Source organism: Vombatus ursinus, unplaced genomic scaffold (genome assembly GCF_900497805.2).
Source record: "Vombatus ursinus unplaced genomic scaffold, bare-nosed wombat genome assembly UNPS02001419.1, whole genome shotgun sequence".
Taxonomy (NCBI): domain Eukaryota; kingdom Metazoa; phylum Chordata; class Mammalia; order Diprotodontia; family Vombatidae; genus Vombatus; species Vombatus ursinus.
In genome coordinates this window covers 8,891,114-8,913,123 of record NW_020941197.1, presented here as the reverse complement: position 1 = coordinate 8,913,123, position 22,010 = coordinate 8,891,114, and the positions used below count along the sequence as shown (strand labels likewise).

Sequence of the window (22,010 nt, the reverse complement as noted above, 5' to 3'; positions counted from 1 at the left end):
CTCATACAAAACAGACAAGAAAAGGCTTTTACAGTGGAGGGGAAACAAGGGAAGCTGAGAGGGAATGAGTGAATCTTATTCTCATTGGATTTGGCTTAAGGAGGGAATAACATATACACTCAATTGGATATGCAAAGCTACAGGAAAATAGGGAAGAAGGGAATAAGAGAGCAGGGGGATGATAGAGGGGAGGGGGTACTCAGAAGCAAACACTTCTGAGGAGGGACAGGGTCAAAAGAATAAAATAAATGGGGGGTGGGATAGGATGAAGGGAAATATAGTTAGTTTTTCACAACATGACTACTATGGAAGTGTTTTGCATGACTACACATGTATAACCTGTATCGAGTTGCTTGCCTTCTCAATGAGGGTAGGTGGGGAGGGAGGAAGGGAGAAAATTTGGAACCCAAAGTTTTAAAAACAAATATTAAAAATTGTTTTCACATGCAACTGGGAAATAAGATATACAGGCAATGAGGTATAGAAATCTATCCTGCCCTATAAGAAAATAGAAGGGAAAGAGGATAAGAGAAGGGGGGGAGATAGAAGGGAGGGCAGATTAGGGGAAGGGGTATTCAGAATGCATGTCATCTTGGGGGGATGGGTGAGATGGGGAGAAAATTTGAAACTCAAAATCTTGTGGAAGTGAATGTTGAAAACTAAAACTAAATAAATCAATAAAACTAAAAAAAAAAGACGTGTGGAGTTGACACGTCAGACACTTGACCAGCAGCCCCCATTGTGGCCAGCAACACCCGATAGTGCTGTGGGTGGCCTATTGACTAAGTGTTTGACATCTCTGGTGAAGATAGTGTGTTCAAGGGGCACTTGGTAAGTATTGAAAAGGTTAAACGATGTGGCCATTGTTCTGGCATTGAAGATTTCTTCTCATGTAAGGCACTCTTGCACTAGGCCCTTAGAAAAGGGAGCTAGACAGAAGGAGTAGTGAAGAACAACACACAAAGACTTCTCCCTACATCTGTCAATTCAAGGTGATCACTGTGGGGGGCTGGGAGACAAGCTCATCACATTTATCTGGCTCTCCAGGTTAAACCTTGTATGCAAGGAGTGGATGGCAAGAAAATGCAATCAACCAGATCCTCCTTTTAGAAGACTGGCAATGAAAAGGAAGATATGAATAGGACAGTCATTGGAGGGGCCAGTTTTGTAAAGTTTTTTTTTTTTAAAGATAAAGGAAACCTGAATATGCTCATCATCGATAGGAAATTTTGAGTTCTATATTTATAGTGTGGTTGTATGTCATCTCTGAGCTCATGAAAGATATCAAACTTCTGGCACAAGATTCTAGCCACCAGGTCATGGAATTGGTGGTGGTGGTGGTGGTGGTGGATGCTAAATTTTGACAACCTACAGTGATATGTGACACTGTTTCTCCTTACAGCTTTCATTATGTACATTGATTACGAGGTCTTAACTCCTTAAGCAAAATCCTTCTGTTATTTTTATCATGATGATAATGCCATAAATGGAACACCAATTCCATTTTTTGGCCATCAGTTATGAGCATAAAATATATCATGCAACTGCATATCTCTAGTAGTGAGAGGCTTAAGTAGTTTGATGCTAACATAGTTAAAGCTGCCTTCTTTATGTGACAACCAAGTATCTATCTCCCTCCCTATTTGATCATACTTTGATGGATTTGTGGCATCATTGATGTTGGTATTTATTCCAGTGATACAGATCCCAGACCATCCTTACCTTGTCAGTATGTGCAACTCTTGACCATGTCTTTTTAAAAATACTCTTATGGGAATCCATTCAGTGAACTAGGGTTCCTCTCTTTAGTTCTCTTGACAGGTCATAGATAGCAATATAGTGGGTGGGCTCTCCATTGGGTATTTTCCACTCTTAAGTGACAAAGTAGACAGAATACTAGACCTGGGGTAAGGAAGACTTGAATTCAAATATGGCCTCAGACTAACTAGCTGTGTGACTCAGATGAAGATCCAGCAAAAAGAAAAAAACCAAAAACTGAAAAGGAGTGATCAGTCAGGATAAAAACCAGGAGAGAACAGGATCACAAAAACCCAGAAAGGAAAAAGTATCCTGACAAAGAAGGTGATAATCAGTGTCAAAGGCTGCAGAGAGGTCAAGAAGGATGAAGAAAGAGAAAAGGCTACGAGATTTGGTAGTTAAGACACTATAGCTAACTTTTGAGAGAGTAGTTTCAGTTGAATGATAAGGTTGGGAAGCCAGAGTGCAGAGAGTTAAGAAGTGAAAGTAAAGGAAATAGTAGAGGCAGACATGTTCTAATTCCAGACATCTTTCTCATGGAGTTTAGCCATGAAAGAGAGGAGAGATGTAGGAGGATAGCTAGTGAGGAATGGTTATATCAAATGAGCTCGTTTTTTAATAGTGGAGATGACATGAGTGTTTGTAGAGCTCAGAGAAGCAACCAGTAGATTGAGAGTGATTGAAGATTAGTGAGAGAATGATAGATGGAGGAGGCAATCTGCTAGAGAAAATGGGATGGAATGGCATCATTTGTGCATTTAATGGGGTTTGCCTTAGCAAGAAGAACTCCCTGTTTAAGTGAGATAGGATTGAAAGAGAAGAGAGCAGAGGAAGGATGGCATCTGAGTTATATGAATGAGAAGGCTCTCAGTGAATGACCTCCATTTTTTTCAGTGAAATATAAGGCAAGGTTCTCAGTTAAAAGAGTGAGGGAGAGAAGCTATGGAAGGTTTGAGGAGGGATGAAAAGGTTTCGAAAAGCTGGTGGTGAGTGCAATAGTGAATAAATTAGACAGGTCTGAAAGGATTGCTTTGCTGAAGCGAGAGCCTAGTTGAGAGGATGTAATATAAATTTGTGGTGGATCCAGTCAGCATCTTTCTCAGTATGGTTTCATGATTTTTTTTCCAATTTCATTTAGCAGAATATGAATAGAGTGAATGCAGCAGATGGTTAGAGGGATCTAAACGTGGGGCTCAGCAAAGCATGATAAGGAGGAGTGTAGTGAGGAGCTGAGTTGGTTCACCAAGAAGTTGACACAGGGAAGGGAGGAAGAGTGTAGCTACTGCAGGGGTGATGATCCAGGAAAAACTAAGGAATGGAGGGATTAGAGGTCAGTCACATTGAGGATGAAGAACAGGATTAGGGTTCGTAAAGCAGAAGGGACAATAGAATGATAAAAAGATTATGATCAGATAATGGAATTTGAGAGTTAATGAAAATGGAACACGTCTAGGTGAGTGCAAAATCAAGAGTATAACCAACTATTTCTGCATGTAGCTAGTGGAAGAAGAGGAAAAGGTCATGGGATATGAGTATATTAAACTGGGTCATTCAGATATTCAACAGAGTATTAATGTGTATGTGGAAGTCCCCTAGTGTGAGGGCAAGAAATTGGAAGGAACAAAAAACCGTGAGCCAGACACTGCACTCATTGAGGAAGGAAGGACAGCTTCTTGGGTGATTAATCACATTGTTCTCATTAAAATATTACTAGAAATGGTATCTAATTATCATGAAAAACATTTTAGTGAGGACAAAATGTTTTTTCTCCTAATCAATAAGAATATTATTTATTTCATTTTTATCTCATTCTTTAAAAATTTCTATTTTTGCATCTGTCTTACAACATATATGATATAATGGCACAGTAGTATATGAAGAACTTAAGCTTCAGGGGATAAAGCACTTGATTTGGAATCAGGAAGACCTGAGATTAAGTTCTAGCTCAGATACTTACTAGCTGTGCGATTCTGGGCAAGTTATTTAACATCTCTTAGCTTCAGTTTCCTCTTGTGTAAAATGGCGATAGTAATGACACCTACCTTATAGAGTTGTTGTGAGGATATAATGAAATGATATATGTAAAGCATTTTCTAAACCTTAAAGCATTATATAAATGCTTATTATTATTATTTCTAGCTATTATATTACATGTACTATATATAATTTATACACATATATATGTTTTGGGAGTACATGCTCAAACTTTTTTTTTGCTGATACTGGTGTGTAATTATTGGAGATCATTGTCCCACATCAATGAAATCATGGATCTAGACTCTGCTTACCCCCACCTAATTTTTGTTTAATAAGAGGAAGGTAGGCTGGCAATGATAAAATGGGTAGAAATAAATTTTAAATGCTGGGGTCCATTTTGCAGGCCATTTTGCAAACTAGTTTTGGTTATTTTACAACAAAACAAAGTACATTTACATAATTTTAAGTGTATTTACAAGTTGGGAAGATAGGGTATTAAAAGTTTTGGTTTTATGTATTAACTGCTCCAAAAGCACCAAGTGCAAAATTAAACATATTTTTGAGGATCATCAACACCTCTTGTACTGTCAGCCTCATCATGTTTCAGTAAATATTTGTTAATTAACCAGTGTTGGTTCTAAAATGAGGGCCTTTGGTGTGAAGCACTGGGAAGACTTCATATGATTGGAAGACTGAATTCTAGGATGTGGGAGCTATAATTTAAATTTCCATTTATGCTATATGTAATATTAATGTAAAAATACATTTTATGAAATTGATAGTTTATAGGGAACTTTTCCTAAAAGTATTTGTTAGGAAATGCTTCAGGAGAATAATCTAATTGCTGGATTTTTCCTTTTTGCCTTGATTCTAGAGAAAGATTAAAATGAGGAAGTTGGATTAGATGATTTTTATGGTCTTTTCTAGCTCAAATATTCTGAGTCTCCTATAATCTCTAGGCCTATAATGACAATTATCTATTCTCTATCTTCACCTGGATATCTCATTGGCATTTCAAGTTCAGCATATCCAAAATGGAATTTGACCTTCCCTTAACAATAGCTCTTCTTAACTTCTCTGTTTTTGTTAAGGACACTGTTATCCTTTTAATCACTCAGGTTCCTGATAAGTCTTCCTTGACTTTTGTTTCCAGTTCTGACCCTCCAACATTGGCTTAGTTGATAAATTTTGTCCCTTCTACCATGATAACATATCTCCCTTTCCTATATATCCCTTTATTTCTATTTGCATGGTTATCCATTAATTCTCTCCTGTACTATTGTAATCACATTCTAAGTGGTCTTCTTGCTCCTAATCTCTCTTCTCTACGATCCATATATTGCATGTAGTGCTAAAATAATCTTCCTAAATCACTGGTCTGACCATGACATCCCCGCAGATCAAAAGCCATTAGTGGTTCCCTATTGTATAAAATAAGCACTCAGCCTGCCATTTTAGGGCTTCTGCAATCTGGGTCCATTCTGCCTTTCTAGACTTACTTCACATTATTGCTCTTCATGTACACTATGTTCTAGTCAAAGTGAATTACCAGTTGTTCTTGGAACCTAGCATTCCATCTACAGCCTCCATGCATTTGCATAAGCTGTCCTTTATTGACTGGAAGGCATTCTCTTCTTGTCACCTCCCAGCTTTCTCAGTTTTTAATGCTTTGTCTCTCTTCAAATGACCTTTTATTTGCTTTTAGTTGTTCATTTGTTTCAGTCATGTCCGACTCTTTGTGACTGCATTTGGGGTTTTCTTGGCAAAGATACTGGAGTGGATTATTTACTTATTTGTATCTATTTATTTGGCTCCCCCCATTCCCCTTCAAGTAGAATGAAGGCACCTCAAGTCAGGCATTTTACATTTGGGAAGTAGATATATTTTTAGTGTAATCAATATCATTTATATCTGAGATATTTTCCTCTAAATATGTTTATTTCTCATTATGGGTTCCAGGGCACTCATTTAAACCATTCTAATTTATATCATTCTATAAACATAGAGGTTCTTTTTTTTAATGTCATGGGCTCTTTTGTAAGTCTGGTGAAATCTAGAAATCCTTTCCCAGAATAATATTCTTAAATGCACAAAATAAAATACACAGGATTACAAGAGAAATCAATTATATTGAAATAGTTATTAAAAGTTCATTAACCCCTTAAAATCTATCCATGGAAATGGGGGTTTCTAGACCCCAGCTTAAGAATCCATACGTTTTGTTTATAGGCAATAAATTTATTACATCCATTTATGATGAAATGAAGATGTTGTTTAGCATGTGATATTTGGTGCATCTAACCAGGCATAGGTTAAGAATACTCCAAATATCTCCTCCAGAGATTTGAAGTTAAAGTCTTTCATCCATTTAATAATGGACTCCAACAGAATTATTCCTCAGTTGAATAAGAAGTGGATTACTTGGATTGTTTTTATCTAGTTTTCTTGTACTTTGTTATGTGGCTTTGAACTGTGCACTTTGCCTCACACATAGTAGGCCCTTGATAGGTGTTGGTTAAATTGAATTGAATTGAATGTATTTTAGAAACTTAGAGTATAAGCACAGTAAGATATCATAACCTATAATAAAATATTACACGCAATGTAATCTATAAAAACCTAACCAAACCAATCTGTCTAAATATCAACAACAATCCCTTTATATAAAGCTTTATGGTTTACAAATCTTTTTGGTTATAACAATCTTGTGAGCTAACTAAGAATACTAGTAACTTACATTTATAGTTCTGTAAGATTTATTAAACATTTCCCCCAAAAAATTCTGAGATAAGTTGGATGTTTATCTTTATTATTCTCATTTTACAATAGAAGAAACTGAGGCTCACCTAAGTTAAATGACCTGCCCAAGGTCATAGAGCTAGCACATGTCAGAGCTGAGACTCAGACCCAATATTTTCTTCACTCTGTGATGCCACCCCAAAACCAACAGTCAAACCAGCTTAAATTATTAGAATTAAGCAAATTTTTAAAAAGCAAGAGATTACAGTGTCCTAAAAACTATTAAACATAAAGTATGTAAGATGAATATAATCAAATACAAATATTTAGACTGTAACTGACAAAGTAACTAGATAATATCTAATGGCTGCTGTCCAACTCTTAAAGTTGTGATCCTACAAAGGCGACTCATTGAGAATGAGTTATATTTACAAGAAGTTTCCATCACTATGTTAAGTGCATAAGAAAAAAAAAAGGAAATGGAAGTTGAAGAAAATTGATTCATTCTATTGATTTATTAGGAGGCAGCTAGGTAGCTCAGTGAATAGAGTGCTGGGTTTAGTCTTAAGCCAGGAAGACTTGGGTTCAAATGTGGCCTCAGCATAATATCCAGCCATCTGTCCATCTAGTAAAGTTTGAATGGATAATGGCACAGATGTTGCATCATTAAGAAAAAGAGTCTCAGCTAATAAAATTCATTATGCATTGATGGATATGTATTTTTCATGTTTTCCCTAGAAACTGGCTTACACAAAAGAAACAGCAAATAGGTAAGTGTCTGCTTTTCTTTGAATTCACATTAGGTAGAAAAAAAAAGTGTAATGTCTCAATGTGAGTTCTCAGAGTTAATTGTTGCCTTCTTACTTTCTTGCCAGCTCCTGCAGCGACTGGTCTTGTAGGTAAGTGTCTTGATTTTCCCTAGTTTGCAGCCACCTCCCTTTTCAGTTTTTGGCAGGCACTGATTTTGTTTACTGTCTGTCTTTAACAAGGCACAGACTTGGTTCTCTGCCCTAGAGAAAATAAATGGATGATTGATTTTTGTGGCATAACCTACTACTTTTAGGTCCAAAAGCAGAGTGGTGAAACCAGGACTAACTTTTGAAGGTGTGCTCAGCAATTCAGCAACAAACATTTATTAAGCAACTACTTTGTGCCAGGCACTGTGCTTCCAGTTGTGTGGATATAGAAATAAAAATGAAAAGGTCCCTGCCCTCAAGGAACTTGCACACTATTGGGTAGTATATTCTGTATATAGATTTTTTTCATTTCCTTTTTGTTTTTCAATTAACAAGCATTTGTTTTTTCCTTCTATCCCCACTTGTTTAAATCAAAGAGAGAAAAACAAAACCCTTGTACCAAATATATGCATAGTCAAGCAAAGTGAATTTCCACATTGTCCATGTCCAAAAATGTGTGTCTCATTCTGTATTTTAAGTCCATCAACTTTCTATTGGAAGGTGATTAATATTGCTTCATCATCTGTCCTCTGGAATCATGGTTTATCATTGCACTGATCAAAGTTCTTAAGTCTCTCAAAGTTGTTTTTCTTTATAACATTGTTGTTATTGTATAAATTATTCTCTTCTGCTTACTTTACTACAAATCTTCCCAGATTTCTCTGAAAGTAGTCATTTTTTATAACAATGTTATCGTATTACATTTATATACCTCAATTTGTTCAGTAACTACCTAATTAATGGACACCTCTTTAGTTTCCAGGTCTTTTCCCCTAGAAAAGAAGCTGCCATAAATATTTTTGTATCTATGGGTCCTTTTCCTCTTTCTTTGATCTCTTTGGTATATAGGCCTAGTGGAGGTAACACTCCCAATTTGCTTTTCAGAATAGCTGGACCATTTCATAGCTGGACCATTCTGCCAATAGTGCATTAATGTACATGTTTTCTTATAACCTTTCTAACATTTATATTTCCTTTTTTTAGTCATCTTTGTTGATCTGGTGGCTATAAGGCAGAACCTCAGAGTTGCTTTAATTTTTATATCTCTATCAGAGATTTGGAGTATTTTTGGCTCCACTGTGGCCATTGATAGGTTGCGTATCTTCCTTTGAGAACTTCCTGTTCTTGTCTTTTGACCATTTATCACTTGGGAAACATAAAACACAGAAAATATATACAAATGATTTCTAGGGGAGAAGACACTAGTAATGGTTGGAAGGGGTGATCAGGATAGATTTCCTGTAGGAAATGGCACTTCAACAGAAAATTAAAGGAAGCAAGGGATTCTCTGAGGTTAAGTTGATAAAGGATTGTTTTCTAGGTTTCAATTACTAGTGAACAAAATTCTTCAAAATATAGAGACCGAGTGTATAGTCTCCCACTTCTACAATGGTTAGGGGGAGGTATATTTTCTCATCTTCTCTCTGGAGACAAGCTTGGCCATGTAATGAATGAATGAATAGATGGATGTATGGATGGATGGATGAATATAATTTACTAATTGCTTACTGATCACTTACTAAGTGGCAAGCACTGTTTTAAATTCTGGGTACAAAAATATTAAAGCAAGGGCAATGCCTGTCCTCAAAAACCTTACATTGTAAAAAGGGAAAATAAAACATATTGGAAAGTGGTTATGCAAGAAGGCTGTAAAATTATAGGGATAGTGAGTGGAGACATAGGGGAGTAGATTGATATTCCCTTTCTAGAAGCAATGACAGAGTGGTGGGATTAAACTGAGACTGGAATTTTTCAAGGCCTGAATTGGTCAACCCACAAGGTCAAGATTTTAAAGAGAGGAAAGTGAGGCCAGTGCAATGTTTGGAACAGAGAAGGATAAAGACAGAGAAAGACACACAGCCAGGTAGAGAGAGAAAGAGATAGAGAGACAGAGAAAGACAGAGGCTCCTAATAAAATTTTTTTGAGTGATTCCAGCTTGTGTGTTGGCAGACTGTAGGTCCAAGCTTATAAATCTCCATATGGTCAGCTTTCTCATCAGCCTAGTTGGATCAGCTAAGCGGACAGTTGCCCCACCTAGTTTGGTGCTATCATAAGAGAGTGTGGTTACAGAATTCTTGACAAACAGCCTGAGTTCAGGACTTATTGGGCTCCATAGTCAAGAGAGAAAAAGAGTAGATTCATCTCCTGCTGAGAGAAATGTTTCTTGTATACTACGTCAACCAGCAAATCACTGATGACAGGAGAGGTGGGGGCTGTGGAGTGTGAGTCTAACTCATAATAGCTGGGAAGGGAACACAGAAAAATGAGCATGGCAGTGCTTTCAGATTGGCCAGGGCAAATCTGGTGCTCTCAGAAACTGGCCAGAGCCAATCTCATTAGACCATCTCCTGGCGTCTCTCACCCTCCTGACTCAGAGCACTCACGTCCGTTCCTGTGCGTCAGTCAGAAATCCCGCTTACACTCATATTCTGTTCCCATCTCCACCCCAAGCACTGCCTTTATTTATTAAGTTTTACAAAGCAAAGACTGAAAATACTTTATTCTCTGATTTGATTTGTGAAGAGAAGTTCTCAAACCTGTCAGCATGTTTTAATGCACTATAAAATATCAGTGTCCCAGAGGTCAGAGAAGTGACATATTTATAACTATATGTGTCTACATTTGACATGTATGAATATATTTAAAATCTCTCTCCTAACTTACACATACACACAGAGGTCAGAAGATCAGGGTTGGACCTGTGATTTCATTGATATAGGAAACTACTAGGTGATGAAAATCACATTACCAATGCAGGTTGTCACCCTCTCCGTAACTTTTAGTCTTTGAGAGTTTCCTAGAATCCTGAAAGATTATGACTTGCCCAGTGTCACATAGTTAGCATATGTCAGAGGTGGAACTGAAACCCAGGTCTTAGGTCCAAGGTCAGCTCCAAAATGCCATGTTGCTTCTCATGAATACTCATATATATATTATTGTTGTCTGTTCAGTTGTTTTAGACGGTTTTAGTCTGACTCTTTGTGACCCAATGACCCAATTTGGGATTTTCTTGGCAAATATATTGGAGTCCTTTGCCATTTCCTTCTCCAGCTCATTTTACAGTTGAGGAAACTGAGGCAGACAGAGATCAAGTGTCTTGTGCAGGGTCACACAGCTAGTAGCAAGTGTCTGAGGCTGGATTTGAGCTTGGGTCTTCCTAACTCCAGGCCCAGTGCTCTATTCATTGCATGACCACCTAGCTGCCAGGTTCATTTTTGTCAAATAATTAAAGATAACATCTCTATATATGTGGTGTTTTGCCACTTAGGCTATGGAACATCTGGATTTGTTTGATTGTATCGTGGTCAACTTACCTTCAAAAAACCAAGGCTTTTTTCAATTATACTTAAACATTTCTACAACAGTAACGAACAGAGAAAGGGCTAGCATTTCATCTCCTTCAGAGAGTGCAGTTTTCAGTTGTTTCAGTTGTGTTCGACTCTTCATGACCCCATTTGGGATTTTCTTGGCAGAGATACTGGAGTAGTTTGCCATTTCCTTTTCCAGCTCATTTTACAGATGAGGAAACTAAGGCACAGGGTTAAGTGATTTGTCCAGGGACACACAGCTAGCAGATGCCTGGGGCCAGATTTGAACTCTAGAAGAGGAGTCCTCCTAACTCCAGGCCCTGCACTATATGCACTATGGTGCCACTTAATGGCCCAGAGATTGCAGTTAGCAAACAACTATTTGCCCAGTCTTCCTGGTGAATTCAGTTTCTTCCTCAAAACCAAATGGCTTCGTGTCAAGATGAAAGGAGACTCATGACAGCACTTGGGAAAATCTGAGGTAGGTCCCAATAGCTGGGTAGGTTCAGTGAGAGGGACACGTTAAGCCTAAGAGCACCTTTGGTTTGATCTGCATCTAACACTTTTCTGTTCTTTCTGTCTACTCGTTCTCTGTTTTGTGCTGATTTCACCAGTGTTTGTTCAATGGTCCCTATTATTTCACTTTACCTCAAAATATCTCTTCCTCAAGGAGGGCAGCCAACAGAGACCTTACCTGCTCTGTGTTGGTTCTTTTGCCAGGGAGGCCAGACTCCAATTTCCCATGTGATCAAAAAAGAATAAAACAATTACCCCCGTCTCCTCTCAGCCATTCCTGCTGCCCCCAGACACACAAGACCAGTGGAGCTTCTTGACCACTCTCCTAGAGTCACACAACACTAGATTCACACCTGGGATTGCTGACTGGGGTATCTGAATTCCCAGGAAACTATACAGACCTATAAAGCAAGATAAGGTGCCAGCTCTCCCCTATACCACCATAAATTAATCATCATGCTTGACCCTGAGGCTGCTTCCAATGTTCAAGAGTATGCAAAACTCCATTGGTATCCTCTGTTTTGTCTTAACAAAACTTCAGTAGCTGTTTTGATCACTAGTGACGACCTACTGCTGGTATTGATGTTATATATCCTGGCCATAATTAACATATACTCCCACTCTTCCAAACTGGGGGAGACCTGAATGTTGTTCTTTTCCTTTTCTTCTCCGGCTTTGGATTATGACTGCCTGGAGTTCATAGAATTATAGATACTGAGATCATAGATTTAGAGTTGGAAGGGATCTCAGAAGCCACTGAATCCAATTTTACAGATGAGGAAACTGAGACACAGAGAGGTTAGGGGTGTTGCCCAAGATTGCATAGGTAATTAGTGTCTCTGGTAGAATTTGAACCTAGGCCTTCCTGACTCTAAGTCCAATTCCTCATCCATTATGCAACACTTCATCTTCTACCTGGAGTTCTTAGTTGTTTAGTTCATCATTCCCTAAATGGCAACAAAACCTCCAGGCAATGAAAGGAAAAGTTACCTCCAAATTTTTTTGGGTGGATTTTTTTTACAGTTTAATAATAATAGCTAACTTTTAAATAGCACTTACTATGTACCAGGGACTGTACAAAGTACTTTTTTACAAATATTATTTCATTTGATCTCACAACAATCCTGGGAGGTAGGTCTATTTATTAACTCCATTTTACATATGAAGAAACAGGCAAACAGAGGTTAAGTGATTTGCCTAAGTTCATACAGCTAGTATTTGAAGCCATATTTGAACTCAGGTGTTCCTGGCTCCAGACCCAGTGCTCTATCCATCTGTCTCCCTGTAGTTTTCATCCATTTCTCCTTGCTCTGCTTTTTGGAGCCAACTATAACATGTCTAATCCATCTTTCCCCTGACAGTCCTTTAAATATTTGAAGACAACAATTTAATATTTTAAGACAGTAGGCTAAGGGAATTTTAAGCATTTTCTTGAAACAATGTTACTAAGTTTTTCTGCAAATGCAAATGCCCATGAAACCCCAATTCACTTAACATTTCATAAACATTTGTCAAGAGCCTCCTATTTCCAAGGTTACATGCTAGATAACATGGGGAAAATGGTACAAAGATGAATAGGACGTGATCTCTGCCTTCAGTTTAATAAGACATATGGTATGTATGATAAGGGTATTGCAAATGAGATCATAGCTATGAAAGAACTTTGAAAACTTAGAAGCATCATATAAAAATGAGACTATATTATTACTATTCAAAAGGGAAACATTACTAGTACTTAGCGCAACTAATTTTCATTAGACCCAATTTCATTTAGTTTTGTTGCTGTTCAGTCATTTTTCAGTTCTGTCCAGCTCTTCATGACCCCATTTGGGGTTTTCCAAAGATATTGGAGTGGTTTGCCATTTCCTTCTCTAGCTCATTTTACAGATGAGGAAACTGAGGCAAACAGGGATAAGTGACTTGGCTAGAGTCATAACTACTAAGTGTTTGAGGTCAGATTTGAACTCAGAAAGAAGTCTCCAGACCCAGCACATTATCCACTGCATTACCTAGCTGCCCTTCATTTAGTTTTAGTCTGATTTCTTTAAGGGGTAGATGTATATAGGAATGCACCAGTTTGCATTGGTTCGTGGGATCAGGAATCTGAGTTTTCTTCATGATTAATTCTTTTTTTAAAAAATAAGTTTTCTTTGTTATCCTGTTTCTTAAATCATCATAGTTATCCCAAGAATCTCTCCTCCCTCTCCCCAAGAGCCTTCCCAGAGAGGAAAAAAAAAATCAACCCAAGTGATCAATACATTGAAAACATGTGTAACACTGTAGACCTCCCACCTCTATGAAGGGCTGGGTTTACTGTTCTTCTTATGTTTCTTCATTTGAATCCTGCTTGATTTTCATAATTATGTTAATATACTTTTGATTCTCTAGCGTATAGCTGTTCTTTCTATTTACGTTGTTGTAGTTATTCTTGGCTCTGCTTACTTCACTCTGCATCAATTCATTTAGATCTTTTCATGCCTCTCTATATTCATTAGATAACATCATTTTTTACAGCACAGTAATATTCCATTAGTTCATGTATAGCAGTGTGTTTAGTTATTCCCCAATGGATGGAAATCTACTTTTCTATTTTGTTCATATATGTTTGTGAGGACACGATTTTTTCCCCCTGAAGACTGCTTTAGTTGCATCGCAGAAATTTGGGCAAGTTGCTTTTATCATTATCACTTTCTTTTACATATTAATTGTTTCTATGGTTTATATTTTGGACTACTCATTATTTAAGATTTCATCATTTAGCCTCCATTTGAGTCTGTATCTTTTTTTCATGGTTCCTGAACAAATTACTATTTTTATTGTGTTATAGTCTATAATGCATGCATTAACTATTTCTTTGTTTTTACATTTGTTTCCAATTTCTCTGTACCTAAGAACATGGCCAATTTTTGTAAACGTTTCATTTGGTGCTGGGAAATATGTATGTTCTTTTACTGTCCCAATTAGAAGATGCCATGTCTTTTAACTCTAGCTTCTCTAGCAATTTGTTCCATTCCATATTTTTCCTTTTGTTTATCTTTCTGGTAGACTTAGCCAAAACTGAAAGAGGGATATTGAGTGCTTCTGTCTATGCATTTTGTCTTCTAGATCTGTACGTTTTGCTTGCATAGAGAGCACATTTTCTTTTATTGTTCTTGTTTTTTTACTTCTCTTCTTCTAGATTGTCTTTCACTTCTGTGCAATTGCATTACTAATTTTGTTTTTGTCTAGTTTCTTTGAAGAGACTTGCTATTGCAAATTCAAGTTTTTCTATTCTGCTTGTTCTTTTTGCTGTTTGGGATGAAAATTCTGCTCTCATAATTTTCATTTCTCTTTTGAACCACTCAGGAACAGTGTGTTAGCATTCCATGTTTTCCTGTCATTCCACAAAATCTTCTGTCTCATTAAGAGTTAGATCATTTCCCTTTTTTTGCAGTATTTATTCATAGATGCCTAAACTTGTTTACTAGATATGGAGGACATGTTTCCTTCTGTTGTTAATATTTTCCCTGTTGATTTATCTGCTTATGTCCAAGCTCTTTGAGTTTTCTTTTTCCTGAGGTCTTTGGTAATTTCAGTCCTTTTTCCCCCCCCGATTTTCCACTATTCACTCAGACTTCACAGAACAAATCCCATTAATAAAAGGATTTGTTCTGTAAAACTTGGACTCAGTCAAAAGGCCACACCCAAGGACCTAGAAAGCCACATGTGGCCTCAAGGCCACAGGTTCCCCACCCCTGTTAGACCCTGGAGACAGATGAAATAGAAAATGTCTATTACTCCATCTTGTTGCCCGTGTGACTATGATTCATTCTTTATTGAGTTTATACTAAGAGTGTTGAATGATGCATACATAAAAGGAGTCAGCTCCAGGTGGAGAAGATCAGTGAGGCAAATAACTAGAAAATGGTTCATTTCAGAAGCAGGAATTTGGATTTGATATTTGAATTTGCTGAGAAATGAGTTAAAAGGAAATGATCATAGGTTAGTCAAAATGAATTATGTCAACTTCTGGTACTTTTGTTTTTGGAGAGTCTCCTTTTGAAAGCAAAATGATGAGATTGTCCGTATCTAACATTCTCAAACAAAAACCAATTGGATGAAGTTAGGGAGAGTTTGTAGGTGGGGGATGTATTGCTTAGAGCATCATGTTCAAAGATAGCCATTTTGTTCATTCATTGATTCATTCATTCATTTGAAGTGTAAGCTTGGTGGTAGGAGGAGATAATTTAATTTCTTTTCTATTAGTTTTTTGGAACAATTACTTTGCCATTCTTTTTTAATGCTAGTAAGATTCTCCTCTGTAATTTAACTTCTTTTCTTTTGCTAACAATGACACACCTGACTGATATATGGTATTGTAATAAATTCTATGATGTCTTCTTTTGTCTCTGATGTGTTTCTTTGCCAAGTCCATGAACCTACTTTCTGTGCATTTCTCTTGTTCCTTACTCCTAAATCCATAGTCATTGTGTTGGTTCTGGTGAATAGCCACCTAGGCCACTTTTTGTGACCTGTGAAACTTTATCTTCTTTCTCTTCCACATATTCAAAGGCTAAAGTTGTGACCCTTTCAGACTCCAGTAAGTTTACAGCTCTTTAGGGGCAAAGAACAGAGAAAATTAGATGTAAGGTCATAATTGCATTTGTACCTTGTAGAAGGTGGGCTCCTTTCAGAAATGAGCAGATCATTTTCATTTTATACCTTGGAAAGGATTTAAAACTTGCACTTCATAAAGAGTGTGATGATTTGAATAGCTCATTTGTATATGAAAAAGTCAAAAAAGCATCTACGCAACTAACAGAGACAATACATCTTCCATCAGAGATTAACTTGTGTCTATAGTACCTTTTCTCCCAGACACTGTATCTCATTACCATTATGCTCTAAGTTTGAGTCCACTCTCCTCATGGATGCTATGTGTATTTGTGCTATAGTATGATGCAGTTCTATTGAGGGGGGGTTGATTTTTCTTTTTTTTTTTCACATGCTATTGGAATAAACTGGCTTTTTCAGCATGCTATTCTAAGAGCTAACTGTGTTTACTGGTTGATTGTTAATGGAAGGTACATCATTGGGGTTTAGGAGTACGCCCTATAGAATTACCCCTAGAACCTTTGAGTAAAAGTTAGGGCAGTGGTTTAGAGGGGGTGCTACATAAGCACTGTAGCTAAGTTGCTTTTCATAAGCATCATTTTGATCCTGTGTCTCAGAAACTCACAGGCTGCCGGGGATCTCATCTTCTAAATCAAGTACACTCTTAAAAGTGACTTCCTACATAACCGTAACTATTGTTTTCTCTCATTTTCTGTCTGCTGTCATATGGTTTTTACCCTAGTCCACGTTCCTTCATTCTACTCAAGTTTCCTTTATTGTGACTCCCAGGGCTTGTATTTTCCCTTCTTGTAACCAAACCTTTGCTTTCAAATTACTCACTGTTAATAGACTGTCATTCCTATCTGCCATACTTATGATGATTGCATTATATCAATTAGAGATTAGGGTAGGGAGACATCCTGACACAGTGGAGAAGAGAGCTATACTAGAAGGCAGAGCACCTGGATGCAAATATTAGTTCTGTCTGTTTTAGGACCTTGGCTAGATCACCTCCCTGGGCCGCAGTTTTCTTATTTCTAAAAGGGAGTTAGATTATATGGCTTCTAAAGTCCATTCCAGATTTAAACCTTTGATTCTTTGGCAAAATGGTCTGACTAAACACATTCCTTTTGCAAAACCTCATTAATCATATATTTTATTTTCTTGGAATCAAGATGTCAGAAAATCTCAGACACTTGGTCCTACTAGCCCCTCAGGTTCACCAACTTTAGGGACTGAAACTCAATTAGACCCATTCATTTTCTAAATTACACAAGGGGACACTTAGAGGTTACATGACTTGTCCAGGGTCATATATCTAGTAGTGTCAGAGAAGGGTCTTGACCTCAGGTTTTCCTGATTCTGAGGCTTTTCAAAAATGTACATATGTGCATGCATGCATGTGTGTGTGTGTGTGTGTGTATGTGTGTATGTAAGTATATTACAAATAATTTCATCAGAGGCAAGGGGAAGAGGGTATTGACAACTGAGAGAATTGGAATAGAAGAATATTGAAGAGAGCTTGGAGTTCCAAGAGGTGGGTGTCAAGAGGGAGATAATTTCTTCCTTCCTTCCTCCCTCCCTCCCTCCCTCCCTCCTTTCTTTCTTTCTTTCTTTCTTTCTTTCTTTCTTTCTTTCTTTCTTTCTTTCTTTCTTTCTTTCTCTCTTTCCTTCTTTCCTTCTTTCTTTCCTTCCTTCCTTTCTTCCTTCCTTCCTTCCTTCTCTTTCTCTCTGTCTCTCTGTCTCTCTGTCTCTCTGTCTCTCTCTCTCTCTGTCTCTCTCTCTCTCTCTCTCTCTCTCTCCCATCTATCCACATGGGGCATCACACCCTTATTTGCAGCTGCTCTGCCCAAACGAAATGTAAATTTTAATCTTTGAACTTTTTTTTCCTTCTCTTAAGGGGAGGCAGGTAACCCTTACAAGGAAAGAAAAGGCACAGGGGAGAGGGCAAACACTCCATGAAGAATTAGTAGCAAAAAGTTCAGATATTTAGAGTCATTAGACCTGGGTTCAAATTCTAGAACTAACACTTATTGACTATGTGAACAGATACAAATCGCTTCATCTCTCTGATGGGACTCAGATTCCTTATCTTTTTTTTTTTTTTTTGGTCTAAGGATCACATTTTTTTTATACTTCATTTAGCATTTTGTTTCTCCCCAGTTACATGTAAAAACAATTTCTAACATTTGTTTTTAAAACCTTGATTTCCAAATCCTCTCCCTTCCTCCCTCCCCACTCCCCTGTCATTGAGAAGGTAAGCAATTCGATTTAGATTATACATGTGTAGTCATACAAAACATATCCATGATAGTCATGTTGTGAAAGAACATAAACAAAAAAAACCTCAAGAAAAATAAAGTTAAAAAAATGTAAGCTTCAGTATGTATTCAGTCACCATCAATTCTTTCTCTGGGGATGGATAGCATTTTTCATCACAAGTCCTTCAAAGTTGTCTTGAATTGTTGTATTGTGAGAATAGCCTCATCATTCATAGCTGATCATTTTACTATATTGCTATTACTTTGTACACAGTACATTTCACTTTGTGTTAGCCCATGCAAGTCTTTCCAGGTTTTTCTGAGAGCCTCCTAATCATCATTTCTTACAGTACAATAGTATTCCATAATAATCACATACTACAACTTGTTTGGCCATTCCCCAACTGATGGGCATCCTTTCAATTTCCAATTCTTTACTCCCAGAAAAGGGCTGCTATAAATATTTTCGTACATATAGGTCCTTTTATTTTTTTCATCTCCTTTGGGATACAGACCTAGTAGTGGTATTGCTAGTTCAAAAGGTATGCATGATTTTATATTTCTTTGGGCATAGCTCCAAATTACCCTACAGAATGGTTGAATCAGTTCACAACTCTGCTGATAGTGCATTAATGTCTCATTTTCCCCACATCCCCTACAACATTTGTCACCTTTTCTGTCCTGTTAACCAATCTAATAGGTATGAAGTAGTACCTCAGAATAGTTTAATTTGCATTTCTCCAATCTATATTGAGTTAGAATATTTTTTCATATGGCCTAAGATAGCTTCATCAGATTCCTTATCAAAATGGGAGGGATAGAGATGCTGGTCCTATCTATCTCACAAGATTATTATGAAGAAAGCAGTTAAAACACTATAGAAATGTGAGCTATTATGGTTAACTGGATGATCTAGTACATTCTGAATATTTATATCCAGAAAACCCAACATCAACTAAACTTTAGAATTTTTCTTATGCTAGTGTCGTGTCATGTCAGGAAGATAAGATTAGGAGTCTAAGAAAAAATATATAATCAACTTTCCTGTATTGTTGAAAGAAATTTCTAGAAGCAGGGATGTTGACTTACGTGAATTTTCTAAGGAATGAGTGCAAAGAAAATGTCTATAAATTAGTCAAAGTGAATTCTTTCTGTGTATTCATGTTGATGATGTTTGTCCTCTGCTAGAGTCATCAGTATGAACCAAATGGCTGATTTATCAAATTTCTAACTACTAGGAAGCACCTGTTTTGCATGTGGAATAGCTTTTATTTTGGAGTCGGGTCATAGGATTGTAAGTTTAGAGCTAAAAGAGATTTTAGAAGTCATCAAGTCTAACTCCCTCCCTTTACAGATGAGGAAACTGAGGCTCAGAGAGATTAAGCAATTTGCCCAGGGTCATATTGCTAGCAAGTAGCCAAGACAGGATTTGGACCCAGGTCTTTGTTACTCCAAATTCTGTACTTGATCTACTATAGATAGTACAGTATGAAAACCTTGACTTAGCTCTGGACCTCCCAGTCCCCATTACAGACTGGAATTGGAGGCTTCCTCCACATATTACATTCCTGTATGCCATTGCCATCTGAAGAACTCCACCCTCCAAGGGTCCAGGTAGGAGAGGGCCACCAGGGATGCCAACACTGTTGTTCAGGCCTTGCCTCCAGGCTAGCTGTTACCTAGGATTGTAGTGGAAAGGGATGGTGGAGTGAAAGAACTATGTGCTACCCAAGACTAGAGTATTCCTCTATGGGACCCTGCCATTGACCTTGGTGGGACAGGCCTGGCATCAACCCTTCTCAAGAACCCTCCTGGAAGGGGCAGCTAAGTGGCACAGTGTATAGAGCACCGGCTCTGAAGTCAGGAGGACCTGAGTTCAAATCTGGCCTCAGACCAAACACTTGACACTTACTAGCTGTGTGACCCTGGGCAAGTCACTTAATCCCAATTGCCTAAAAATAAAAAAATAAAAAAAAAAGAACCTTCCTGAAGGGAGCTCAAAGAGTGATGTGGCATCCACACTGTAACCTGCCAGAATTAGAAGCGTTCTTCACCAGGTCACGTCCTTACTGCCACTACCATTGACTTTCTTGTTACCTGATCTGGTTACTGCTGCCCTAAAATGCCCATGATTCAGATTTAACATCTGGTAATGTAAAAATCTCTCAACTTTTGTATCACTCCCTGATTTTTCATCTCAGTCCTGCTTAGCCCTACCATTCCTTAGTCTCTAAACTGCTATATGCTCTTCTTTCATTGGGTCTTCCAGGGCTGCGAATTCTTAGGAATGGTCGGGTGTCATAGTAGATTGACTGATGGTTTCAGACACTGGAAGACCAGGGCTCGAACACTGTCTCTGATACCTACCAGCTCTGTGACCATGGACAAGACACTTCATTTCATTAAACCTCAGTTTTCTCACCTGTAAAATGGGGGTAATGATAATCATTCCCTACCTTGTTTGTTGTGACACTTAAATGAAATAATGAATGCAAAGCCCTTTGAAAACCTTAAGTACTATATAAAAACAGTTATTAATACTATTGATAAATTCTTCATCCTAGGTCTTTCTCTCATACTCTTTTCTATCTTCTGGTGCTTGAGGACTCTTGTTTTTTGTTGTTTTTTTTTCCTTCAGAAGACATCCCTGGCTATGTTCTCCGTGGTTCTGACTGAACTTTCTCTCACTATCCCCTGACAACCAGGCCAGGAGGAGAAACTGGTGTACTCCTCACTCTCCCAGACACATTGACTCTTCCTGTCACTATCATCCAACAACTTATCCTCCTTTGAAATTGACTTTATTCTTATTAATTTCCTTGTCTAGATCCTTGTTGCTATCATCTAAAATCCTCTAGTTTTCTCTCTCTTCTTTCTCAGAGTTCAGTACTTGGCTCACAGTGTTTCTCTATACGCCAAATTCTATTCTTATCCTTGAGGACTTCAACATTCACTTATTGTTCTATTCAACACCTTGCCTTCCCAGTCCATCAATTTCTCAATTACCATGACATCCTCATCCACTCCATCATAGCCACCAAAGAGGATGATCATATCTTAGACCTCATTATCCTAAACTGTGTCACCTCCATGATCTCAAACCCTGATATTCCAGTCCTTGATCAAAATCTCCCATCTCCATCTTTTCCTCTGACTCCCTCTTCTTAAAACTATTTCTTGCCCACACGTTGACCTCTAGTCCATCCCTCCCCATTCTCCCAGTCATTACTCTTGCTCTAGCCCCACATTCCTGCCTTTTTAGGCTTGACCTTATTATTCACCAGTTCAGATATGCACTATCCTTTTTTTCTTGAAACCTTGAAAGTGACCCCTTATCCTTTATCAGCTGTTCAATTTATGCCAGTGCTCATAGCTGGAAAACTCTGGCCATCTGCCTTCTCTGTTCCTACTCTCATACTATTGAATACTGGCAGAGAAAGTCAAATATTACAAATTTATATTTTGTAACCTCAACTGCATTTCCATTGCTATATGGCAATCACAGATTCACAAAATCTCAGAGTTGGAAAGAACCCCAGAAGCTATGTTTAATCTATAACTGAAAAAGAATTTTCCTTGTAACACATTCATTGAGCAAGTGGTCATCTAGACTTTACTAGAAGACCTCCAATAAGGAAGAACTCATTACCTCCTGAGGTAGCCCATTTTATTTTTGGGTAGTTCTAATTGTTAAGATAATTTTTCTTATATACAGTCTATATTTTCCCCTTTACAATTTCCTAGTGTGTTTCTAGTTCTGCCCTCTAGGGACAAATAGACAAAAAAAAAACAAACCAGTATCTGTATAGCACCTTTTGGTTTGCAGAGTACTTTATATATATTAATTTGTTTGATCCTCACAATAACCCTGGAAGATAGGTGCTATTATTATCACCATTTT

General features: G+C 37.6%; 1 protein-coding gene across 1 annotated transcript in view; it reads left to right on the top strand.

The window, feature by feature from the left end:
* IMPG2 (interphotoreceptor matrix proteoglycan 2) overlaps positions 1–22,010 on the top strand; it is a 97,473-nt gene that overhangs the window by 12,187 nt on the left and 63,276 nt on the right. The window contains exons 4-5 of the mRNA XM_027868555.1: positions 7,213–7,244; positions 7,350–7,373. Coding sequence (XP_027724356.1) covers positions 7,213–7,244; positions 7,350–7,373 — 56 coding nt within the window. The remainder of the gene's footprint in view (positions 1–7,212; positions 7,245–7,349; positions 7,374–22,010) is intronic.